Below are 27,668 nucleotides of genomic sequence, written 5' to 3' on the forward strand. Positions count from 1 at the left end.
TGGGTGTGGTGGTGGTGGGTGTGGTGGTGGTGGGTGTGGTGGTGGTGTGTGTGCCTAAGCTTAAGTGTGTGCTGTTTTACAGATCTCCCTCATTTCATACAGAGCCTGTTAAATAGCTCACATCATTGCTATTCTAAGTCATGCCTGTGCCGTCAAACATTTGAAAGGTGATTGACTTTTCCCCATAGCTTCATAATTTATAAGAAAACATAAAATGAAAAGACTAGATCAAGATGATTTTGGTACATGTTTATAATCTTAATCCAGTGTGGGGCTTAAAGCTGGAATCTGTTCAGAATAGAGTGGCCAGCTGATTGATCAGCTGGAACTTGATATGTTAACTTCTTTTCAGTTTTTAGTTGTGCGATTTTTTTTCTTACTTAATTTGTAGGTGTTGGGTGTCTTTGATTTTATGTCTGTTGAGAAATTTATGATCAAGTACTTTATTTATGACATTATAGTCTGAGCTTAGGCAATTGATTGAAATACAATATAAGGAAATTTAGTATGCATTTTTAAAAGCTCAAATTGGGAAAGTGAACCCATATGGATTTGCTTAGGCCGAGAGAAAAAAGGCATAATAGGTTAATTTCTATATATTTCTGTTACCATTTACAGCTAAAGTCTTGCTTCCAATACTGATGCATTTGCTTTTTGAGGTTAGCTGTGCATTGTCAGGTTGTAAAGTTGATATAAGCAATTATAACTTATTGAAATTAGATATATAGAAAACAGTCTATAAACTGTAGGTATAATTCAAATGTAAAGTAGAGGCAAGTTTTTATTAATAAATATGCTATCAAAAATAAGCAACATTGAATGCTACTGTTGCTAGGAATATTAGTCATACTGTAGTCCTTGTGAATAAATGACCAAGGTGAAATTATAGAAAAATTATTGAGAGGCAAAATTAATATCTTTCCTTTCTAGGCTGTTCAGCAGCAAACTTTGATTCTTACAAAATCGAAGTCATATTCCTTTAGAATTTGGAAAATAGTTTTTCTCCAGATTGATTAGATCAGCTGAATGAATTAGATTTTATTAACCAAGTTGAAAATAAACACATTCCTTGTTTTTTCATTATCATTGCAGACTTAGGTTTAAAATAGTGTCAGAACGTTGTTTTTAGGTACACTGTGTAGTATCCCTTTTCTGGGACAATGCAGTTTTATTTCACAATGCATATGGACCGAGACTTTCTGGTATTTGGCATAATGTTTAATTTTAAATATTTATTTGTATTTTAAATGATGAGGTGTGGTGGTATGTGCACGTGAGTTCAAGTGTCCTGGAGATTAGAAGTGTAGGACCCTTCTGGAGATAATGCTCCAGGTGATTGTGGACCACCCGATGTGGGTGGTGCTGAGGTCATAGCAGTGTTCACCCTAACCACTGAACCATCTCTCTGGTCCCCACTGTTTGAGAATAAAACCATTCCTACTTTATAGCTCTACAGTCCAAGCTGTAATATGTTGGTTAGACTTTTACTTCAGAGAATAGCCAAGACAGAATGGGGAGAATAAGGTGAGTGGACCGAGCAGTAGGTCAAATTCAGAAATTGCATCTAAAAGAACAGTCAGGTTGGTTCTTGAAAAGGGGAAACACATTAATAGAAAAAAAGAGACAAGGTTCTTACAAATACATGGCATTACAAATACACGTGGTCTGAATCCCCAGTGCCTGTCCTTGTACGCAAATAAGCTTTTGTGTTGATTAAGGTGGTTGTCTGTGGTCTGAATCCTATATGATAAAAGAAACTTGAAGCAGTCACTAAGCAGCATCTGTGGAGTGGCTCTCTGAAGTCCTGACAAGCGAGTGTTTTATTTATCAGTGAAGCATTCTATCCGAAGTCAACCACTTTCGGGCAACTATGTGAGAGTGCAGAGTTTTCTTACATGCTAATGTTTTCCTGACCTTGCAGAATTTGATTCTAGGACCTGGGGATAAGTTAGTTGTCATATCTTTTACATGTCCTCTTTTGCTACATCTAAGGGCAAAACAGTTATCGAGAAGAGATTTTATGGTGCTGAATTCAAACTGACTGGTTGCCTTAAATGTCTGATTTATAGGCAGCCTTAAGTAATTTTAGGAAGTAGGACAGAACTGAGTGTGGCAGATTCTTGCCGCTAATTGTCTTGTCTGTGATAAGAAAGTGAGAAAAGCTCACCTGAAGTTTATAAGAAACATACCGGAAGCAAACAAGATGGAACAAAGCAATGTTTGCTGCTTCTCTGTCAGATTCCATTAGAACGCTGAAGAACTAGGCCTGTCTAGTCACTCACCTTTAGTAGAAGGGGATGGGCCGGACCTTCCAGGATGCACTTCTTTCCACCTCTTCACCTCCTTTGGTGGGAGGGCCAGCTTCACCAGGACCACCTGTGACTCACACCTACAGTCTCAGATGACAACTACAGGAGGTATCCTAAGTAAGGCTGTATAGCCTTCAGTGACTACTGAGAAGGATTAGGTGAGCTTCAGGGACACACTTGACCGAGGAGGGGCCTTGTAATTGCTTTTCCCTTCTTCCCTTCTTCCTCCTGCTGCAGTTGCAGGTTATGCTCGTGGATAGTCCGAATGGAGACATCCTGTGAGGCCTAGGTCAGTGGAGTGGCTCTGTCACCAGACTTCGTGTTTGTCCCTCTTCTTTGAGGCCTCATTTTCTTTCCTTCTCATCCTTCTTATACTGGAATTTTACATCCCAAGAATTGCTCATTTCGGAAGCTTTGCTTCAGGTTCTGTTCCCTAGGGAATCCTGGGGAGAAGTTAATGGTTAACTTCTGAAACCAAGTAACAGTATCTGCAGGTTCTAGAAGGGATGTGGATGTGGATGCATTACTAAACCATTATAGGCAGTCAGCAGGGAAATGGTTAAACAACAACACATTGTTCAGAGGAATACTCAGCGATACGAAGTGTCATACAGGAGGTGGAGACAAAAGGCAAGTCAGTATATTTAATCTGCTGTCATCTTGGGAATGAAGCCTTTAAGTCTGTGAAGTGTGTGTTCTCACGTGGCAGGTATTTAGAGGAGTGGTGTGGGACTGGGAGAAGGAGTGAGAGAGGGGTTTTTGTTTTGTTTTTGTTGTACTTTTACCCCATGTATTTGTTGTAGGTTAAAATTTTCACAATAAAACAATGGAAAAATAATTTATTTAAATGCTAGAGACAGTGAGATACTTATTTAAAGTGAAGAACAAATATTTAAGAAACAAAACACATACTAGAGTGCTTATACTTGATCTTAGGAAAAGGACAAGAAGCCCTGCTGCTAAGGCACATAGTTTTCCAGTTTTTAAAGTGTGTGTATGTGCGTGTGTGTATCTGTATGTTTGAATGTGTGTGTATCCGTGTGTAAGTGTATATGTATGTATATCTATGTATGAATGTCTTGATTGCATTGTCTTTGGTGGGTGAAAATATTTTTTGCTTCCCCAAATGGGAAGCTTTTATTTTTTCTGATTTTTACTTTTTTATGTGACAGGAATTGACCCCGAGGCCTTGCTCCTCCTGAGTGTGCACCTCACGGCTGAGATAGACACTTTTTAAAGAAAAGTAGGCAATAGGACTGTTTAATGAAATAAAAGTAGTTTTTTAGAAAATTGTCAACATTCTTATGTTCCGATTTGATTTTGAAAGTTTTCAAATTCACATGTACAAAGAGCTGAGGTTTTATTTGATTTTTCTCCATACATATGGTGTCTAATGCTTGCATGGTATTCTGTTGTTTGCAAGCCCTGACTGTATTCTTTGTATATTTAGCTGCTTTCTCTCTTTCCCTTTCCCCTCTTTCTTTCTCTCTTTTTTCCCCTGTATAAGTAATGCCGCAATAAACATATTTCTACTTATATTTTTGCACACTTATCTAATTATTTCTTCAGGATGAATTCCTAGCAGTCAGTGGCCAAATTTTATAGTTTCGGTTATTGATTGATGACTTAGACTCATCAAGTAATGCATTATTTGTCTAGGAAGAAATACAGGCTCATGTCTTCTATTAGTCATTTGTGACTTTTCATTAGTGGTTAATAATTATTGACTACTCACAATGGGTACTGAGAACACTGTGAACATGACACCAGATTACTAGGTCAGAGCTTTACTCTGCTTAGATCTCAGCAGACTTTGGGCAGAGCTGGTTCATAGGAAAGGATGGAAATGTCGTGTGAGAATGTTCCTCTATCGTATTTAGAAGGAAAGGGATGGAATTTAGTCTTAAATCTGTAGCATATATCTTCTTTTACATAATTAATATTTTATATGCTTACATTATAATTGACTATTTACATGTCTCTCATCTCCTTTAGACTTTAAGCTCCATAAGAAAACATATCTATCTGCCTGGGTTATGGGTGTGCTCCCAGTTAGCAGGCAGCAAGCATCTGTTGAGTTGTTTACTGAATGGGCAAGTGCATATATAGAATGAACTATGCATCTGTTTCTAGAGTTGTTTGTAGAAGCATGGCTACCAAGCTTTTGGCATATGTTACAGTGTTGCTAAAAATAGTCTTCAAACTGCATAAAGGAACCCCACATTCTTTATTTAATTAAATTGCATCATTTTGTATGTTCATACCATTTCATAAAGCAAGAAGGTGAGCCATCACTCTGCTTCCACATTATGCAGCCTAATTATAAACACAGGGTCAGACCTCTGTACTGGGAGGCAGCCGGTCAATAAATCAGTATTACAAATGATATGCCCCAAAGGAGTATTTACTGGTTACTTTAGCCAACTTATAAATGAGTAGCTTAAGACCACAAGTAATTAGATGGGGTCAGGAGTAAAGAATACCTATAAAATGGATGGCAAGTTTTTCCCTATTCTTTGAGGCTTGTTACTTCTTTTATGCTGATTTGTGTTCCAAATTATCATGAATATGAGTGTTCCAGTTTTTGCCTTTTACTAGTAAAATGTAAATAATTTTGATTACAAGCGCTAAGGAACAAATGACTCATTGAGGAACAGAAAGCTTTCTGGGCCAGTAAGAAACTGTTCTTAGGTTTTGATGTTATTATCCAGTCCATGAGACTATTCTTACTCTTACTTGTATCAGTTTCTTATCCTTCATTGTGTGCGCGTGCATGCATGCTCATGTTCATGAATGCACATGTGGAGGTAAGAGGTCAGCTTCTGAATGTTCTCTCCTTCCACATGGGGACTTGGGGGGGTTAAACTCACATTGTCAGGTTTGGCAGCAACTACTGAGCAACCTTGCTGGACCTGACAAACTATTAATTAGAGATAAGTTTTATGCAGACTTATAATTGTTTTCATAATAAAGTGTTTAAAATTTTAATATTCTAATAATGTACTCTTAATCTTTTTTTAACAACTCAAGAATACTAGCCGGGCAGTGGTGGCACATGCCTTTAATTCCAGCACTTGGGAGGCAGAGGCAGGTGGATTTCTGTGTTCGAGGCCAGCCTGGTCTACAGAGTGAGTTCCAGGACAGCCAGGGCTATCCAGAGAAACCCTGTCTCGGGAGGAAGGTGGGGGTGGGAGGGGGTGGAAAGAATACTAGCAGGTGTTGAGACAGTGTTAAGCTCTTGTTGAACAAACATTATGAACAAACTGCCAGGTTACTTATCAAATATTTTAAATATCTATCAAATATTTTTATATGAATATGATCATAAATAATCCCAAGACATCCCTCTCAAATACATTGTATCTATATTGCAGTTTTATGTTCCTGTGTTACTGCTTTGAAATTGAATATAATTAGAATAAATACAATTCTGATATTTCAAATCACACCATCTTCAAATTGTATCTTAACTAAGCACACACCATTTTTTCTAGCTGTCAAGAAACCCTACTGCTAAAGTCGAAGTCTGACATTACTGGATATCCCTAAGCTCCATGCCAGATGGTGGACTGACTCCCTTTGTCAGTGAGGCTTTCTCTACCTGGGAGATCCCGGACCCTACACCCACTACCTGAGGAATGTCAAGTAGCCTTTAGGGAAATTACAGGTCCAACTTCCTTTCTCCAATAAGAAACCTGGTCAGCAAACCCCTGAGATCCCTGGAGTGCCTCCCCATGCTAATGAGGCATCTCAGTACCTTAGCCTTCAGCCAGTGACCTGTGCCACCCTGGAAATTCCTACCCCTCCCCTAAAATGAGATAACCCTTGATTCACCCTGAATAAAGTTGATCTGTCTCCCTGAAGCTGATCCCGGAGATAAGTGTGTTATTTTTGTCGTACTCAAAGCTGTTGGTGTACTCTGAACCCTGTGACTGGACTCGGCTCCCTTTGTCCTCATGGGCTGGTGGCCAGTGACCTTGGGGAGAAGGGAGGACCACTCTAGCTTTAAATGTTTTGATTTTTTCCCCTTTGTCAAATTTGATAGTGTAATATACATAAATGTAGGTTGTGTAATTTGTTCCCTTTATCAGCAGCCCTCATTTAATATACTAGAGCTCCAAACAAGGGTTTATTTTGTAAGAACTAGTGGGATAAATGACAAAGTGATTTTGAGTTTTCTTCTCTATGACACCTGAGAAACTTGGCAGTGCCTGTATTTTGGCAGCTAAGCTACCAGACTCCTGTGTGTGATGATTAGACCAGTGAATGGAGCACGTGAGGGCACTCACTGGACATGCCAACAGCTGGGAACGGGCACCTCCCAGCAAGCAGAGTTCCATGTTAGAGGAGTTACAGAGCTCTGGCCTGCCTTTTGCCCATTGCCACCGCCACCAGGGCACCATTAGTTGTTGGAGAGTTGTGAGTCCCAGCTTATTTGAGCACACCTTCTAAGCTGCTGTGGGTGAATGTTCAGTCTCTACTTTTATGAACTGCTGTTCAAATCTCTTTCCTCCCTTCCTTGAGACAGAGTTCCTCTGTGTAACCCAGACTGGCCTCAGACTCACAGAGACCCACCTGTTTCTGCCTTCTGAGCACCGGGATGAGAGGCGTGTGCCACCACTATTGGACATGCAAGAACTTTTAACAGACTGTGTGACTAACTGGAGGAAAGGAATGGTGATAAACAGTAGATTGTACTTATGGGAAAAGTACAGAAATACCATTTTATTGACCAAATACCAAATTATGGACAACGGTTTAAAAATGGCACCATGGGGCTGGAGAGTGCCCGCCCGTTCAGTTCCCAACTCCACGGGGCAGCTCAACAATCTGTAACTCCAGTTTCAGGAGATCCATGGAGGGCCTCTTCTGCCTCTGTGCGTGTAAGGCATGCAGGTGGTGCACAGGCATACATGCAGGTAAACACCCTCTCATATGCATAAAATAGAAATAAAATTTAAAAATAAATAACATGGTGGGCTGAAGCCAGAATTCTATATCTTTAGAGATTTCTCTTGAACAGTAATTTTTTGTTAGGCTGTGAGATTGCCTGAGAAACTCATCACTTCCAGTATTTTAAGGTCAGGAGTAATATTAGTGTTTTGTAACATAAATTATTTTTTTAGTGCTTTATTCTAGTGAGATCTTAAAATGTCACCTTTATTAGAACTTTAAATTCTTATAACAATTTTAATATAATATTGTAGTGGAACTTGAAAGCTGTATGTTTGGGGGATTGTGCATGTGCAGAAGCCGGACACCAGCTTAACTGTAGTGCCATTTATCCCTTGTTCTTAAATGAGTGTCATTTTTCTGTTTATCATCGGTTTCCATACCAGTAGATCTGGCTGTGTAGATGTTTTGAACTATAACTGACAGGCAAAGGATGATACAGTTTTCTGCTGCTTGTGGGCTCACGAGCTGGCTAGCTCTGATTGCCCCACTGAGATCTGGTGAGAATGGCGTGAGAGGCCTTTCTCTTCCTAGGACTCAGTAAATACCAATAGAAACTAGGCTTTCCTCTTAGGTAGAGATCAGGGCTGTCAGCTTACCAGCATGGATTAGAACTGCCAGATACACAGAACTCACCTCTGGCTCTATAGGAACCATATATAGACTATTCAGACATGGCCTCTCTCTACATGCTAAGGGAGTGCCTTCACCAGGTGGTGCGCCCCTTTGGAGGTTCAGGTCTTTCTGTCCCCATGCTTTTTCCTGGATGCTGCCTTTTTCAAGTGTAGCGGTGCTTTCTTCAGGCTTATTTTGGTTGCTGAGTTGCTCTAGTATGCTGGCTGTCCTGGGGAGTCAGGCCACATATATATGTTTAGAGTATTATCTTCCTATCATTGTTTTTAGAAAAAAAAAAAGTGTTATTTCATTCTTTCTCTAGCTTAAAACAAAACAAGCACAAAGCACCAAAAAACATGGAGTCCTATTTTTTAAGGTGTTTGTTTTGTTTTGCTTTGTGTGTGTGTGTGTGTGTTTATGTTTTGCATGTGCGTATGTCCGTGTACATGGGCGTTGGTTCCCCTCAGACTGGAATTACAGATCTTCATGAGCCACTGTGTGGGTGCTAGGAATCAAAACCAAGTCCTCTGGAAGAACAGCCTGTGTTCTTTTTTTTTTTAATATATAATTTATTTTTATTTTATGTACATTGGCAATTTGACTTCATATATGTCTGTGTGAGGGTGTCAGATCCCCTAGAACACGAGTTACAGACAGCTGTGAGCTGCCATGTGGGTGCTGGGAATTGAACCTGGGTCTTCTGGAAGAGTATCTAGTGCTCTTAACTACTGAGCCTCCTCTCTAGCCCCTATTTAAAAGTTTTATATTTACTATTATCGTTGGTCTCACTGAAGGTCAACATTTAGTCATATTCACTCTGTGATTTTTTTTCCTGGTATTCTTAATTAATTGGAAGTAGAAATACCCTTTATAATTATGTATTAATTGTACCTATTTTCTGCTTTATCAAGTCTCTCAACAAGGGACCGTTTTGTGTTTGCTGTGCTTACAGCTAGCTCATTCACACCTTTCATGTGCCTTCTTAGGATGGGGTTCCTGCATCCCAAGTGAAGTTTCCTAAGGATTTTCTTCCCCCTGAGTCTTGGTAGTAACAGAAAATGGCAGAACAGTCTTTGCACGCACATCAGTGACTTTAATCTTCAAACTTGCATGTAATTGTTGCTGTCAGGTACTGTCTGCCCAAGTTTCCTTCCTTGGGGACAGCAATGCCATGCTTTGATAAAGAGTTATAAATTAAGAGTTTCTGAAACTTTTTGAAGGTTTAGAACCTGTCTACTTTGAAAAATTAAAGCTAAAAAAATAAAATTATATTGTCTTTTAAATATTTTATAAAACTGACCTGAATAGCTTTGACAGTAATAAGAATAACAAAGATTTGCAGGCTTGCTGATTATAATTATATTCCTGAATTAATTATGGATACATTCCCTTTATGGATTCATGCTACTGGCCACAGTTCAATACATGTAATTCCAAGCTCATGGCACTTTTCTTCTTCAAATATATATGTATGTTATTCCTGCATAATGTAGGATCAATTCAATTCTGTGAGTTTAGTGGTAGGGCAGGATCCTAGCTGAGTGGGGCTGGGTTGAAGATTACTCGTTACAGTCAGGCCTTCTCTACTCCAGATCTGGAGTATGAATTACAGTTGTATCTTGGCTAATAACAGGGTCACAGTGTAAGACATATGTCAGTAGATGATTCTGTAATTGTATGATCATCAGTGTGTATTTACACAAACTAAGCTCTGAGGATACTAGGTAATGCGGTCTTGTGTGCTCTCTATGCCTGTCTTCTATGCAAGTGGGTTTTTTCAGCTGCAATTTTCTGGACGCATGTTTTTATTTTCTTTACTTCCCAGGGTTATCAAAGTAAATGTGATGAGCTTCTAGGCCAGTTAAGGAGTAAATTGTTTCTGTCTACTAATCTAAGCTTTATACACACTTCAGATGCTGTTAGAATTTAATCAGAAATGTCCCACAGGCTCTTGTGGGTAAGGCAGAGGGTCTCACTTATCAGTCCTGCTGGCCTGAACTCACTGTGTGTGCATATGCATAGGTGCTCATGGAGGCCAAATGACAGCCTCCAGTGTCGTTCCTCAGGAGCCTTCCACCGTCTTGAGATAGAGCCTCTTATTGCCTTGGAGCTCTGTAGGTAGGTGAGGTCGGAAAGCCCCATTCCCCACGTCCGCAGTACTAGGATAAGTGTAAACACCATACTTGGCTTTCTGTGTGAGTTCTGAGGATTAAACTCAAGTATCATGCTTGCTTGACAAATACCTTACTGTCTAAGCTCTCTTTCCCTTTGTAACTGCATGATATTCTTTTGTATGGATGTAATACATTTTGTTCATTGTTGTTGGACTATTGGGGTTATTTCCACTATTTTAAATTGATTTATTTATTTGTATGTATGTGAACATGCATGAGTTTTATGCACCACATGCATGTAGGAGCCCTTGGTCAGAAGAGGGCATTTGGGCCTAGAGTTACAGGTAGTTTTGAACCTCTGTGTGGGTGCTCTACTGCAAGATCAGGAAGCACACTTAATGCTGAGCCATCTTTTCAGCCCCACAGTGGTTCTCATGAATCATGCTGCTGGGAGCATTTGTGTGCAATTTGTATTGGATATATATCTTCACATAGGATATAAACCTAGGAGTGGAGTTGCTTGACCAGAATCTGAGCATGCATATATATATATATATATATATATATATATATATGTATGTATGTAGGAAACTAAGTCCTACATATCAAAAATTTGAAAGGCAAGAAAACCCTAAAGGTCATAGTTCCAAAAGATTCAAATCTTGAAGGTTAGAACCCTGACAACCAAGATTATGAAAGTTAGAATTCCCTTTCAAAAAAGAATACCACTAGAGAAGATAAAAGCTAGTCAGAGGTGTGGCTAATACCCTAATCTCAGTGCCTGGGAAGCTGAGGAGGAGAATCACTGAGTTCAAGATCATCCTGGACTACCACAAAGTGACTTCCAGGCTAGCCTGGGCTACAGAGCAAGACCCTTTCTCTAACAACAAAAAGGTAGATGCTGAGTTTCTGGGTAAGGGACTGGTGTCTGATCACTATGCTGTGCTTGTCTTTGAGACTGTCCCTCTTCGAGGACAAGTGGACTAGCCAGTACTCTTCTAAACCAAACTCCGCTGATGTTTGATTGTCACAGAAGATACAGATTCCATTTAACCACCCAATCTAACCTTGAAAGACCAGTGCATGCTTACTTTGTCTACTGATGGCATTTTCAAAACTGTCTCAGTATTCATTTTGTTACGTTTATCCAACTCACGTCCTTATGTACGCTGAGAATTTAGACCTCATCCTATCATTTATATATTAATGATGGGAAAAGTGAAGGACTTTATAGTCGTTGAATTGGAGATTTGGTGGACCTTGCAGAAGAAAATGGGTTTCAATTGAATCCCCAAACCATAATGATATATTTGATGTAGGGTGTGACTGACGCTTGTTCTGAAGGTGCATTTAAGATTGCTACCAATAAAATTCCATTTGACCCAGTACATTTGATGGAAATTTTTGATGGATTGGCCAAATAATATGGCACTGACTATTTTAAAATGTACCATTTATCTGCATTGGAATGCCATCAACCTCATAATTCCAGAAGTACTTAATAAATTAAAGTCACATTTGTCTGAAGAACCCATTTGGTTGCTGATTGGTTTGAAAATAATTACATGCATAGCAGGGTAAGAAGACCCCATCATGTCACTGCTTGATCAACGACACTGTTGGCATCAACCTTGAGGAGTGCTTATGAGCACCTATAAACTGTATTTCTGCATAACCAGGGTAACACAAGTGTGGCCCAGATGAGAAGATAGGAAAATCTAATAGGGAATGACCATGTTTCAGATCCTAGAAGAATTGGAAAAAGAACAGCAGCATGCGGAAGGTGATTGTGAATGCATCCTCTGAGGACAGAGATGCAAGTGGTGTAGGCCTGACCACACAGTTAGTAACTGAGGAAGACGGCCAGCTCTGTCTGTGGATTACCTCCAGTCAAATGCTGCACTGTACTTTTCTGTATGTTTTTTTTGTTTTAGTTTTTTGTTTGATTGTAGTGCCTCACCCCTCTTAAGTGGTTGACATTACTTTACAATTTGCTAAGTTTTATATTTTATCCTCTCATCATTTCTAGTTCATTTTGTGCCTTTTGTTGCAAAATAGACTGGACAAGAGAGTGTTAGCACTTACTTTGAACTATGTAAGGATTGTCTGTCCATGTACATAAAACCTCAAAATTTTCTCAGGAGAAGTGTCCTTTTTGTATATTTGGATTTGCACAACATAAAATTTCTTACTATCTTGACCCTTTGTGTGATTTATTTTCAATGGTAACTCGTTGTAAGTTTTGATTTGTTTCATTAAAAGACTTAGGTTTCCAGTTTTATTTAGTTGTGATTCTTTGTGTGTAGACATGTATGTGTGCTTATGCATGTTTGCCATGTGTGTTCAGGTGCTCTGGGAGACCAGAAGAGGTATCAGAACCTTTGGAGCTGGAGTTGTAGGCGGATGGGTGCTGGGGAGCAAACTCTGGTTGTTTTGTTTTGTTTTTCATTTATTTAGTCACTTTACATCCCAATAGCAGCATCCCCTCTCCTCCTAGTACCCCTGTACATAGCCCCCCCCCTCCCCTTCCCTCCTCCTCTGAAAAGGGGAGTCCCCCCTAGTATCACACACACACACACACACACACACACACACACACGCATGCACGCACGCACACACACACACACACGCCCCACACATCAAGTCACTGCAGAACTAGACGCATCCTTCCCACTAAGGCCAGGCAAGGTGGTCCAGTTGGGGGAATGGGATCCACTGGCAGGCAACAGATTCAGGGACATGTCCCCTCTCCAATTGTTGAGGGACCCGCCAAGATGCACATCTGCTACATATCTGCCTAGGTCCAGCCCATGCTTACTCTTTGGTTGGTGGTTCAGTCTTTGGGAGCCCCCCCCCCCCAAGGGTACAGGTTAGTTGACTCTATTGGTCTCTCTGTTGAGTTCCTATCCTTTTTGGGTTCTTCAGTCCTTTCTCCAAATCTCACACAAGACTCCCTGAGCCCCATCTAATGTATGGCTGTGGGTCTTTGTATATGGTTCCATTGACTGCTGGGCAGGACTTCTCCAGCTCCTGTCTGCAAGCATAAGAACAAACTCTAGCTCTTTACAAGAGTAGTACCTGTGCTTAGCTACAAAGCCATCTTCACAGTAGTCTTCCCTCCCCCATACGATACATTAGATGACAGCACACAGTTACCAGTCACAAAGCAAAATAAAATAAAAGGTTCTTTGAAAAGATTAGTAAAATTCTAAAAGGAAGGGGAAAAGATTTTGAAGGTATGAAGAGGTCATAGAGTGTATGTAGCTGAGGCTGGCACTGTGTGACAGAGGCCTGGAGTCCTGAAAAGAGGCTGGGAGAGAAAGGCTATTGGTAAAATTGTAGCCTAAGTTTCAGTTGAAGCCCCAAGATTGAAGGGGTCATGGAGAGAAGTTGGAGTGTGATGCCCTGCCCCAGGGTCAGTTAGGGTCCCTGATTAGAGCCCAGGAGAGGCTATTGGTAAAAGTGCAGGCTACTTGAAACAGGAGACACCAGTGTTTTGGAGATGCCAGTACCATGGACAGTCACAGGAGCAGCAGTGGACGAGGAGTGGAGCTGGCTGAGCCTGTGCAAGCTTAGCAGCTGGTGGTTCCAGAAGGCCGACACTGACACTGAGTTTATGTTGACGACCACCTTTAGTTCTGCTCTGGTTTGATTGTGAGTCTGCCGTGGTTCTTCCTTCTTAGAATAAGAAAGAATTTAACTTTTTAAAAAATGGGAACCAACAATTATGAGATCTTGGATATTTTAGAGAGGCTTTAGAATTTTAGAGAGACTTTAGGTATTTTAGAGAAATTTTGAACCTTGAAAGAGATTTTTGGATGTTTACATTTTAAATGGTCTGAACTTTTAAAGTGTTTGAAGTTTTAGAGGCTGTGAGACTTAAAGTTTGAAATATATTTTATATTGATACTGATATTAGTATGATATCTTGGGACAACAAGAAGGGAAAGATTATGGCTTAATAATAGTCATGTGTTTGTGTGTCAAGTTGACAAGAGATCAGTCGTGCTGGCTCGTTTGATGTCACCTTGACATTGGCTAAAGTCATTTGGGAAGAGTCATTTGTTAACTTTCAGTTGAGAAAATGTCCCCATCAGATAGGACTGTGATGCATTTTGTTTTGTTTTTTAATGTGTAAGAGTGGAGGAGCAAGCCAGAAAGCAGTACTCCTTCCTCCATGGCCTCTGCATCAGCTTCTTCCTCCATGGCCTCTCCATCAGCTTCTTCCTCCATGGCCTCTGTATCAGCTTCTTCCTCCAGGTTTCAGCATTGTTTGAGTTCCTGTTCTGACTTCCCTGCATGATGGATTTTACAAGCTGCAAGATGAAACAAACCCTTCCCTCCCCAAGCTGCTTTGAGTCATGGTGTTTTATCACAGCAATATAAACTATAACTAAGATACTCTTACTAATAACTTTAGTCAAATAGATTATATAGCAGAAATGTATGAATTTCTCAGAAATACAGTTTACCCAAACTGATAGATCAGGAGTTAGGAATTCTGAGTAGTAATGTATTTTTTTGAAGAAATTAAATCTTTACAGATCTTACTACAGGAGCTGAGGATGTTCCTTAGTGATAGAGGCTTGACAGTATGGCCAAGGTCCAGGGATGCATCCCAGCACCATCCAGTGATACCCTCTACTGACCAGGACCCTAACCACAAAACTTAGACAAAGAAAGCCTGAGGTTAAAATGTCTTCTGGAATGAATCTAGCTTTTAATAGAAGTACAAGCTTTGGCTGTCAGATCCTTTGGGCTGAAGGCCACTCTTCCACTTACCATGTCACATGGCCTACTTCACTTCTCTTCAAGTTTCCAATCTGTCAAACCTAAGACAGACAGACATCCAACTTTCTAACATTTTTGAACTCTGACTGTCTTAAAATTGATGGTAGATCATATTTACTGTTTTTTCTTTCTTCACATTGTAGAAAATAGTGTCACTTGTAATTGCTGCCTGTGTAGATGCAATTCTGCGCCAGTGCACCTCTGTGCTCTTGTTCTGCAGCTAAACTGGGATAATGTACGTTTCCGGAAGATAGTTACCAGATGCTAGTCTTCTTTTCTTGTTCTCCATTTTCCAAAAGAGTTTGCATAGGGCTGGCATTATTTTTCCTCTATCATTTGAAAGAATGGATTAGCTGTCCTGTTTTGAGAGGTTTACTGATAATACGTTATGAGAATCACAAGTTTAGCACTGTTAGGTAACAACTCCCTGTTGGATCCTTTTTTTCCACATACGAACGTCTTGCCCTTGTGCTTCTGAGACACTGGCAGCAATGGCCGGATCGTGGCTGTAGTTTTTACTACATCAGCTGATTTATATCCCCTTTTTGTGCTGAATGCTCTTGCTATCTAAGTAGACCTGTCTTAAATCTTGAGATAATCATATGAGGTAGGTAAAGAGTTCCAGCTTTACAAACAAGGAAAGTGAGGCAGAGCCGTTGGTTTGCCCGAAGTTCCATAGTTTGAGCTGTAAACAAGTTAAACACACCAATAGGAAAGAGTCTGAAAAGGGAACTGTGTGGAAATAAGAAACCACCTCATGTTATTAGTGTGGTAATTTTTGTAGTAAGTATTTTTCAAATAGAAAAGAGTGTTTCTTACTGGTTTTATTTTGAGCCTGACACTGTGCTAGAGCACAGATCAAGTGGTAAAGGTTCGTATAGCTGGCTGCCCTTTCCTTTTTGACGAAGGAGCATTTTGATGCCTTACATAACACAGCCTGTGGTGCTGGAAGGACGGGCAAATGTTCTCATACTGGATGCCAAGTCAGTCTTTTCCTTTAACTGCGGATGCAACATAAAAATAACTTTGTGGATTTTGAGTACAGAAAAATAGGATAAACCTAAACTTTAAACAAATTAATTACATTTATTTATGTGCCAGCAGGGGCATTTATGCTATGGTGCTCCTTTCGAAGTCAGAGGACAGTTTGCAGGACACTCTTTGTTCCACCCTGTAGGTTTAGACTTGATTGAAGGACCTTTGCCCCTCAGTATGAAAGCAAGAGGCAAGGTGAACTCAAGGGTGCCTGGGTTTCTTTCCTGGAAGCTGATTCTTTCCTTGAGCAGACACTCAAGACAGACTCGGTGGTTCACTCTTTCTTGTTGTGAGGGGAGGAACCAGACACTATCAGAGTCTCCCTGATTTGAGCTAGAGTTTGAAAGGGCAAACACTGGAGAGGTCACTCTGCCTAGAGTTCCAAAGATCTGCAGAAGGATCCCTTTGGCTAAGTACTAATCTGTACATGTGTGAGAGGTAACTGACAGTCCGGGAAAGGAAACACCAGAAAACAGTGGGTAGCCATTTTCCTGGAGCCGATAGAGTCCTAAGAATGTTTTGTTTCTCACCATTGAGCTTATGAATGAGTCTCAAAAGGGTCAGACTGATTTCGGGTAGCTTTATTAACTTGGGCCAAAACAGAGCCCATCATAATCAAAGGAGCATAACAAGATCTGGAAAACAGGACTGTAAAGTTTACAACGTGTGGCTTACAATGGAAGTCTGTAAAGCAAGCAAGCAAATAAATAAATAAATAAATAAATAAATAAATAAATAAAGATAGTAAATACCCAGGAGAATAAAAAGATAATAAAAGCAGCTGTAGAAACGATGGTGTCTTAGGGTTTTATTGCTGTGAAGAGACCCTGTGACCACGATGGCTCTTATAAAGGAAATAGTTCAGAGGTTTAGTCCACAGTCGCCATTGCTGGAAGCATGGCTGCGAGCAGGGAGAGACGGTGTTGCAGAAGTGGCCAGCAGCAGGAAGAAAGAGTGAGCCACTGAGCTTGCCTCGAGCATCAAAACCTGAAAGCCTGCCCCTGCTGACACCTCTTCCAGCAAGGCCCCAAGACCCTGCTCTGTGAGCCAATGGGGGCCATTTTCATTCACACCACCACAGACAGAGATGATGAAGCATTAAAGATGTTAAAATACTGCCTGTAAGTGTATGTTGCATATTGTTATGTTTCATATATGTAAGTTTTCAGAGTAGAAGAAAACTTGAGCCTCATACAGAGCAACAGGAAGGCCCATAAAGACCCAGCTGGTAAAGACCTGGGCAGTACAATATGATCCACAGTGAAAAGTATATGGCAAGTTAGAGCTGACGTAAGGAAAGAGCAGTAGTTGCAAGATGTAGCAAGAGAAGCTAATCAAATGAGGCAGGGAGCACAGAGAGTGAGAAGACAGCAAACAAACAAACATGCAAGTAGCCAAAATTCTCAACCGTTGCTGAAAGCTGCAAATCAGAGACTTTCAACCTTTAACTATTAGTATTGGGGCCAGCAAACATATCATGTATTGTCCTGAGCATTATAGGTCAGTAACAACTCTGGTCTCTGTCTACAGGGTGTAAGTGGTACTACCATTTAGGGAGAGAAGCAGTCACCCCCTGATGAAAGTCACCTCCCAACCCCACAGGTCTAGAAGCACAGCAAGCCCCATGCAAGGAAAGTTATCAAATCTTACCAATAAACATCATCAAAACCAGTGAAAAAGAAATATCTTAGAAGCAGCCAGACTGCAGACGTGGTCCAGAGACACAAAGGTGGCGAGAACAGTCACCAGCATCTTGCCGAAGGGAAGGGCACCAGCTTCATCTGGACAGTAACGTAACTTTCAAGAGTGAAGGCCATGTGGTTGAAATGCTTACATTCTTCGTGTGTGTGTCTGATCCCCCTCTTTGTTTTTGAGACCTGATACTCTTTCATTTGATCTGTCCTTCGTGTAAGGCTTTTCTCGAGTGTTCTAGTTGGGTTACTGAGCTTTTCCGTCCCATCTACAGTTCTGCTTGAGTTCCCTTCAGTGTCTGTATCTCTACTGAGTTTGGTTTTCAAATCCTGGTACTGTTTTCACCCTCTGGGCATTATTCAGGTGTGTATTCCCTTTCTGTTCATCAGACTGTTTCTTTGTCTTTAACTTCCTTTAATTCTTTGTTGGAGTTCACCGTTGTTCTTTCCAGAGCTGTACCTTGGGATTCGAGCAGGTCATTCTCGTTGGAGAGGTTAGGACTGGAGGATTTGGAGGAGGCATACTGTTCTGGTTGTCATATGGTTTGTGGCTTTGCAGTGAGATCTGAGTGTGAATTTTTTGTTGTTGATTTTGTATCTCATATGAACACAGTGAGTTTCTCACACTGCTTTTTTGTTCCAAGCCCAGATGTTTAGAAGATACAGGCAGGCCTCCCAACTGGGCCCAAACTGGGCTGGAGCACTGGGCTGGGGTGGGATCTATCTGAGAATTGGGGCAAGTGTAGGAAGGAGGTTTAGGGATAAGAGGGTGGACTCTCCAGGCTGGGCCACAGCACAGGGTATGCTGACTTGGCTATACTTGCTGTATACAGGGTGTGCTGTGGCGTGAGGCAATGGAGTCAGAGTGAAAGTGAATGTTTACACTATGATCGTGGACATTATAGAAAACTCAGACACTGCATCTCTGTGGTAAGGATGGAGACTCACCTTTATGATCAGAAAGAAGGCAGGTAGCATGTATCACCACTGCTGTGCAACACTGACTGTAAATCCTAACCTACAACGGGAAAAAGCAGTAAGTGACTTGTAAGTTGGAAAGGCAGCAGTGCTGACCATCTGTGTTCAGGGTTAATTTGATCTTATATAGTAACATCACAAGGTGAATGAACTGCTTTTAACCTGTCTGTGCACTGGTGGACTTGCTGAACCTCAGCCCCTTCTCCTTAGCACGGAGCCAATCTCCTTGATATTAGCCATCTTTTCACTCACTTATGTGTCATCTGTATGTTTTATTTGGCACAATCTATGAGTTACCTTTCACACCCTGTGACAAAATACCAGTCGGGGCCGAGCTCAGTGCCATTGCACACAGACCAGGACCGAGGGAAGCAAGACTCTGTTAGAACCCCAAAGATGTGTCCAGTGGCCCACCTCTTAAGGTGTCACAGCGTCCCCACCCCTACTCCCAAACAGCACCACCTGCACGGAACATTATAATAACTATGTCTATTCAAATCTGCATCATAATTTGCTTTCTTATTATTGGCTTTAATAATTATTTGAGTATTTTAGATACGGGGCTTTACTGATAATGTGTTTTGCCAAGTTTTCTTGTTTGTAGCTTCATTATTTGACAGTGTGTTTCACACATTTTTAAACCTTAATAAAGACCACTAATTTTTTTCTTTATGAATCACACTTTTGGTTTTATATTAAAAAAAAATCACTGTCAAAGCAAAGGTTGTCTAAGCTTATAACTCTATTACCTCTGGGAATTGTTTCTTTTTAAGAGACTCAGTACTTGGTTTGTTCTCTCCCCCTTCCTTTTCCTTCCTCTCCTTCCTCTTCCTCTTTCTCCTTCTTCTCCCAGTTTTATTATTGTCAGCTTTATTTAGTTTGCATTTATTTATTTATTCATTCATTTATTTATTTTACAGTGTGGCTGTAAAATGATCTGATGCCCACAGAGGCCAGAACAGGGAGTTGGATCCCCTAGAAGTAGAGTTACTGTCAGATGTGAGCCACCATGTGGGTTCTGGGAACTAAACCTAGTCCTCTGGAAGAGCATCTGATACTCTTCTGAGTCATCCCCCCAGCTCTTAGTTTGCATTTCTTAAATGCTGTCTGTGTTCCAACTTTATCCTACCAATGGGGCAGACGCTGAAAATATAAGAAGATTAAAGTAAATTCTTACTTTTTCTTGTATAAAGAAAAGCATTCTCAGACTGATGGCAGCTGTAATCTCAGTACTCAGGAGGCTGAGGCAGGAGGATTGCCATGAGTTTAATTTTTGTTAATCACCTTAAAATTATTACTAGCATTGAAGAATTGTTTGAGAGTAAAATTTTAGTGTTTCTTAGCAAACTGATGTTTTGTAATTTTTCAGTACGTATTGTGTTATTCCGTGTGTCTTTTTCTATCTTGTCTTTTCTTCCACAGGTGTCAGAGAAGAAAGGAAAAGAAGGCAGTAGTGGTTTTGGTGGTCCAGTCATTAGTTCTCTATATCATGAAGAAATGATCAGGTAATTTCTTTTCTGATTTTTGACAATACAAGTATATGTACAACACAGATGCATATGTATTATATGTGCACATAAGTATCTATGTATATGTATTTTAATCAGGTAATATATAATCTGAAACATTCTTTCTTCCTCCTTCCCTCTACTTGCCTTTGTTTATTTTTTATGTTCATTCATTCATTCATTTTTTTTTTTTTTTTTTTTTTGAGACAGAGTCTCTGTATATAGCCCTGGCTGTCCTGGAACTCAGTCTGTAGAAGAGGCTGGCCTTGAACTCAGAGATCCATCTGCCTCTCTTTTCCATTTGCTGGTATTAAAGGTGTGCACCAGCTCCGCTGGCTTATTCATTCTCTTACTTGGATTCTGGGACTATGTTATTTAACAGCTCTGTTAGTTTTTGTGTTGTGTAAAAATGCCATAATCCTTTTTCTCCAACACCATGTGAGTCAGGAAAGCATCCTGTGCTACTTGAAGGAGTCATGGAATAACTTTTAAGATTGTTAACTGAAAGGGAGAGTGTTTAATGCCTTTATCCTTTTAGTTAACCAAACATTGACTTACTTCCTCTTCAACATCAAATGTTTCAACATCAAATGTTTCCATCAAATGGAAAACTCCATTCGGCCTCCCCAAAATTTACTGAAGGGAGTTATCTGTCTTCCTAAAATGAAGAGAGGATTGTACCAAAAAGAGAAACTATGAAGTTTAACTTTCTAACAGTATCAGTCACTATCTATACTAATGATCTTTATTTGGGTGCTAATTTATGCAAGGGCCCCTAGACTGAAAGTATTTTCCAAAATGGCTTGCTGATTATGGTCTTTTTTGGAGTATAGGTGACAGGAATGATCAGTAACTTTGCAGAACAAAAGCCAATCAAGTATCTTCCAGTGAGGTGAGGTGGCGCTCTAGGGAGAGTATTCCTGAGATAGAGTAAGCTGATTTGAACGGGTTGGTGTTGCAGGGCTTTTGGGGGTCCTGCCTGTGGATTAATAATAAGGACAGAGAAACATCTGTCCTTATAGTGTAAAGCTGTTGGCCTGTTTGCTGGGGCAGTCTTTCAGCTAACCGTCTAACCGAACTCGACTTCTCCGCCGTTGCGTCTCTCCATGTGGCTCTCTCTCTGCCCTACCTCCCTGCCCTTCTTCCCTTCTCTCACCCACTTCCTAAAGCAATGGCTCTTAGGTCAAATCTGACGGCACAAAATAATATTGCTTGTTTTTGTAAAGTAGAATTTTTTTTCCTGTGTGTTGGAGGAGAATGTTGAGACATGGTTTCTTTGTGTAGCCCTGACTTGTCTTGAAACTCACTCTGTAGACCTCAAACTCATCGATCTGCCTGCTTCTGCCTCCTGAGAGCTGGGATTAATGGTATTTACTACCACACCCAATTATAAAGGAGAATTTTTAATTCAGCTCACCACATATTTATGCATCTGCTGTGCGACAGAACATGGATATTTGTCTTCCAGCTTCTTCACTTTTGACTGATGCTTTCTTAGTGCTTTTTGTTGTTCTTGTTTGTCTTTTGAGACAGGGTCTCTCTATTATGTAGCTCCTATTGTCCTAAAACCTACTATGTAGACCAGGCTGGCCTCAAACTCAGAGATTCCAGGTGCTGCCCCTCCATGACAAGCTATTCTTAGTACTTTTGTTTCTTTGTTGTGTTTTTGTTAGTTTTCTTAAGACAGGGTCTCATTTGGTTCAGGTCAGCCTGAACTCACTATGTAGTGGAGGATGACCTTGAACTCATGACTTTCTTGCCTCCATCTCCTGAGTGCTGGGATCATAGGTATATGCCACATTTGCTTTTTCTTAGTACTTGTGGCATTTTCATGTATGTATAATAAATATTACTGAGCCAAATATGAACTATTGCTGTAGGTAAACCTGGTTAGGCCTGACCTTAGTTCACTAATAAAAATATTAATCTTTTTATGCTGTTTTAAATTTTTTATTATATGCTTATTTATTGTATGTGTGGGAGGTGGGGCAGGTATGAGCCACAGCGTGCATACAGAAACACAGATGCTGAGAGTCACTGAAAGTCTCTATGCTATTACAAGCATAGTAATTCTCTTACTACTACAGTAGATCTGGAAACACCATAATTAGTCATGCTTGCATTAATAAAATTCATTTGACTAGTGGAATAATTCTGCTATAATAAACTTAATCATAGTAATTTTTTCCTGTACTGAGATGTTGGATTATTACAGTGAAGTACCAGGTGTACACTTTTGGAATTTCTTCATAAGTCTTAAAATGTAGTTCAACAATGAAAACAGGCTATTTTCTGAACTTTATGTCATGGATATTTGGATATGGTACTATTACTTTTTTAAGACAAATTGTGCTTTAACTGATGTTATTTACAAATTCTTATCAGAATTGAATTCAACTGATATGAAGGCAGAAATCAATGTAGAGTTTTAAAAATATCAAATAATAGAAGGAAAATATTTTTGCATATATTTTAGAAGATAAAACAATGTATTTTGCAGATTATTTTGAGTGTGTTGTGAAGTTCAGGAAGGTCAGCACACATTTGAGTAGCTTGGGATCAATGGCTCTGGTTCCCCGCTAACGTGTTACAGATGAGCTAAGGGCCCGTTTTTTGCCCTTTTGGTTCAAATCTTTGTTTCTGCCATATAGGAGAGACCCAGTATCCCAGAGGCCAAATAGGAGCGTCTACTTCTGAAGTTAGTTAATTGTTCTGTAATACAAAGGCTATAGTGAGGTTTCAGTTAACTTTATACAACTTTGGAGCCAGATGACAGGCGTTCAACTGTGGGTTCCACCACTTTAGCTGGAACCTGAGCTACTTACTCGTCTGTAGAATGGGGTTGATAGTGTCTGTTTCATATGGCATTTGTGTGGAATATACACATGCACACAAGCGCCCTAGAATAATACTTGGAAGAATATGCATTTCCATATAGCTGTAAACTTTTATTAGCACTCAGCACAGAGGCCACAAGAGACCAAGCACTGAAAGTAGGAACCAAAAATCAGAGGTCAGTCTGCTTACAAAACAGGTGCAAACTAGGAAGCCAAAGGCAGTCTGCTAGATTTGGGACACGTGTAATGATCTTCTCATTCAGTTAACTGTAGCTCTGAGATGAGCTATGTTTTGTTTATACGCCCACGTGCAGGGGGTTCAGTACTAAGCACAGGGCTCTGCGAGTGGTACAGTCACCAGAATGACTTCAGTGTGCATTGAATGCCTGCTTGTGTTTGCTCTAAAAGTCAACACACACATGGAAAAATTAGGGCAAGAATTAAAAGTAGAAAAAAAGGAAAGGTATACTTCCTAGCCTAGCCTAGCCTGCAATAAGATTTGGTCTTCTCTGTTATATTTTATAGTTTGATGCCTCATAATCTGTTAGAATTTTAATTCCACTTACTCATGCAGCCATCTGGACCTTCTCTAAGCAAGACCAGTCTAGTATACAACTGAAATGATTGATGGGCTCTGGAATTGATTAGTTGTTCTGTGAGACAAATGAAGTGTTTGGCAGAAAATACTAGAGGTCACTGCTGTGGTCAGACAGAAAGCATGTAGAATTTCAAAGAGATGTTTGCATTGTTGACTTATAAAGTTTACATTTTTAAGCAGTAATAACATCTTGATACTATTTTGAAAAATAACTTTTCATTGGTTGCTAGTTGCTCTTTAATATCGATTATAAAGGGGAAGAATATAAGTAAAAACTAGGATGAAAATGATTGCTTTATGCTTTGTTGTTGTTGTTGTTGTTGTTGTTGTTAAAATATAAACTAGACTGAAAGCACAGAAGTTTGACACTGATACAGAAACTGCTGTGAATTTTTTGGAGGCAATATGTGATTGGATAACAGGCAGCAGCAACATAGTTTTATTGCTATTTGTAAGATCTGTTGCTATAAAATTCTACTTAGGATTTTATTCAAAGTCTCACATTGTTATATACTAACCTGGTTTTTGCAAGTTTGTTTAAGGACTGTCATTGTTAAACATATCTTATGTTTTAAAGATGGAGTATTTGGATCCTTACGCTTTCATTAGGCTAAGCCATTGTGAGACACCGCTGTCCCAGTGACAGCACTATTCTAGCACTAAGAGCATCTGTTTGCCTGGTTAGTGTAATCCTTCCCCATTTCACTGTTGCCTGTGATCAACACTGTGTTAACACTTTGGTGATCGGTGATAAATTAGATGACATATGTCTTGTTACAGTCTGGTTGTTCCTTGAGGATACACGCGTGTGTACAGGCAAGTGGGCAAGTCTCTCTTGAGGATCTGACTGCTCAGAATGAACTTGAGCTATGGATTTATTCAGCCTGTAAAACCTCAGCTGGCATAAATAATTGAGAAAGCAAAGGTTTGTCTGTGGTGCATACCTCAGGGACTCATGGCTCCCTTCCTGCTCTCTACCTCCCTTTCTTATGAAAATGATCCCAGTTGCACTCCCAGATAATAACACACCAAGCAATTAAAAGCCATGGGTGGCTGGAGAGAGGAGAAAAGGTTTAGTTAATGAGCTTTTCCTCTTCCAGTGCCCATGAGAGCCTCAGGAATGACAAGGCGATTAAAGCAAAGAGATAATTATAGATTATGTGAAAATGGGTCCCTGGGGACTGGCAGGTCTTGACATAAACAGTAAGTGTTGTAACAGTCTCCTGGCTCTCATAGTCTCCCTTTTCTAATGTGCTTCATTTGGCTTCTGTGTGCTCAGTGCCATGATGCCAACCAGGCATACAGGCAAATCCACCTGTTTGCAGATCAGCAGCTCTTTGAAAAAGAGGTCATTCACCAGCCAAAGCCACTGTCTACCCCTTTATCTCCATGTCTTGTTCCCTCTCTCACCACTTGTACTCTTCCTACCTAGTCTTGCTCTCTTTCCTCTCCTGTATCCTCATTTTTAGATAGGGGCTGACATGCTTACACGTGTGTACAGTTTCCTGTGTGTTAACAGACATGCATATAAAAGGCTAGAGTACGTAGTTTTGAAGACAATATGACCATTGCAATACCAAGAGAAAATACATGTTGGGGCTGGAGAGAGGGCTCAGCAGCTAAGAACATTGACCATTCTTTTAGAGGTCCTGCGTTTGTTTTCTGACACACACATGATGGTTCACAGCCCCAGTCCTAGGGTTTCTGACCCCCTCTTCTGACCTCTGAGCACCTTGGACACATGGTAAACAGACATACATGTAGGCAAACACTCATACACATAAAACAAACTTTAGAAATTCAAAACAAGAGAGACAGGGTGTGCATTATAAGTAAAAGGAACAAGGACCCTCACCATCTCATTAGTCTTCTCTTAAGCACTGGTCACTCTGCTCAAAGCACAGTGCCTTACTTTTATTTTTAAAGGTCTAATTAATATTTATTAGATGGGTTGATTGATAGTGATACTGTCTAAACATGATAAATTATCCCACCTTAAAACATATGCTAAATTATTATATGTTTTAGATAAGGTCTGACATAGCCCAGGCTGGCCTTGAACTCTTGATCCTTCTGCTTCTACCTTCTGCATATTCTGCAGCTAATACAATGACACTATCATATATTGACTGTTTATACTCACAGTCATATTCAGTGGCTTTATTAATGTAGATGTTAGTGGTATCGTGTGTTACAGATGAGGACACAAATTCAAGGTCAGGTTACTTGTCCAAGGTTAGTGTGGTTAGTAGCTCTACTCTAGTTGCTGTGCCCCATTGGATCCTGGAATGGCTGAGGAGACATTATATTTTTAATTAATGAAATGGAATTTGACAGTTGATATTGTAGCACTATACTTTCTTCAGTTTCAAAATTAAATACTTTTTTCTTTCAGCATTCTTAAGAATATACTTCCCTACAAAAATTGACGTTGTCTCTCACTTATTACTAAACTGGTGATGCTTCCTTTGTATTGTCTTACTGATTTCAAACTCAACTTAATGGTTGGGATGTTAACCAACCCTTCAGAGAAGTCTTTCAGAAAAGCTGGTGTGTGAATTTTCTGATGTGGGCACTGATTTTCCAGGGATGGACTAGAATTTTTATTTTCTTGGACACATTTAAAGTATCACAATTTTCCTTTAATGTGGTTAAGAGGCAGATTTTTAAAAAGTAGAACGGACTTCTAGTAGTCAATGTCTTTATAAAATCATAGTTAAATAACTTTTCCAATATAACTTTTTATCTTTAATCAGGAGGTAACTTCCAAATGTCTATTTGACATCTAGGATTTCAAGAATTATTTTAAGAATAACACTACAGCAAACCAGACAGTAAGTGCCCTAATTGTGGGCAGTATGCCTTAAATGTGATTATCTTTGAAACTGTGTTTGCCTCCACTGGATCTTTGCCTTGGTCTTGCAACACAGTATTTCAGGAGGGAGCTATGACTTGCAGGATTTTTCTGAGGCTCACAGCACAAACTCTCAGTAATGGTCTTTGATAAAATTAAGACTCAAAACCAGTATTCTATAGGGCAAAATTAACATCTAAGATTTTAATTACATATTAAATAGAAGCAAGAATTTTCAATACACTAAATGAATCCTTGTCAGGAGTTGACTTTACCTGATCCACTTTACTAAAACCATTAACAATATTCTCCTTTCAGAGAAGCATCTGTGAGTTAAGTTAAAATATGCCAGAATGTTTTGTTTGTAAATGTTTCCTGTTGTCTCTTAGCTTTGGATTATTCTAACACAGTAAGGGAAGGCATCTGTAGCAGCAGTCTGCCTGCCGAAGCATCCATGAGGCAGTCTCCTTCCCTAGCACTCACTCATTTGTGCAGAAGGACAGTGTGGTTCCCCTTACCCTGATCCAGAGGGTAGGGAGCATACTTTTGTTCTTTCCCAACTAACTTGCTATACTGCCAACCCGTGCAGGGCTCTTGATGGTGGGTTGTCTTGCTTTCTCCGCTAATGTTTCCCGTCTCTCACCACCCTGCCATGGACAGTTGCTTCTTCCTTTGTTCATCCAATCTTTTTATTTTACTTATTTTTTTTTTTACTTTTTATTTTATTTCTAAGGTTCATTTGCAAGCTCACCTTTTAATGCTTTTTTGACCATCCTTATTGTTATTTATATCTAATTCTAATTTTAATTCACAAATAATCATGTATGTGTGTTTATGGGGTACATTGTGTTATCTTGATTCATATATTCATTATAGAAAGAGTCAAGCATTTTAATGTCTCTGTTACCTCACTAATATGTCACTGTTTGTGGTGTAGACTTAAAATTCTAGTCATTCTATTGTACATTAGAGCTTGTGTAACTGGGCACTCTACTGTGCAGTAACTCTCTAGAATATGTCCCTCCAGTCCAACCAAAACTTTTTTGCTTTAACCAACATCTTCGCTTCTGACCCTCCCTCCCTCTTCTGGTCTGAGGTAACCACTCTTCTCACTGAATTTATGTGAAATTTAACATTTAAGATTCCACCAAAAAGTGAGGTCATACAGTATCCTCCTGTGTTAGACTTCTTTCCCTAACCATAGTGTCTTAATTACTTCTCTATTGCTGTGAAGAGACACCATGACCAAAGCAACTTATTAAGGAAAACATTTAAATGAGGCTTATCGTTTCAGATGATGAGTCCATGAGAGTTATGGTGGAGAACATGGTAGCATGCAGACAAGAATGGCTCTGGAGCAGGAGCTGAGAGCTACAAGGGAGGGA

The 27,668-nt window shown here is 39.9% G+C and overlaps 1 protein-coding gene across 2 annotated transcripts in view; it reads left to right on the forward strand.

Moving 5' to 3' along the window:
- The window catches only part of Acbd6 (acyl-CoA binding domain containing 6), a 137,553-nt gene that overhangs the window by 25,410 nt on the left and 84,475 nt on the right, over window positions 1-27,668 (forward strand). Inside the window, exon 4 of one of the 2 annotated variants that reach the window (XM_028758147.1) lies at window positions 19,909-19,991. In XM_028758147.1, the coding sequence (XP_028613980.1) occupies window positions 19,909-19,991 (83 nt within the window). Of the gene's footprint in view, window positions 1-5,803; window positions 6,178-19,908; window positions 19,992-27,668 lie in introns of those variants that run through there. The other variant, XM_028758156.1, reaches the window with a different exon arrangement.

Source organism: Grammomys surdaster, unplaced genomic scaffold, assembly GCF_004785775.1.
Source record: "Grammomys surdaster isolate TR1022 unplaced genomic scaffold, NIH_TR_1.0 130, whole genome shotgun sequence".
In the NCBI taxonomy this organism is placed as follows: Eukaryota; Metazoa; Chordata; class Mammalia; order Rodentia; family Muridae; genus Grammomys; species Grammomys surdaster.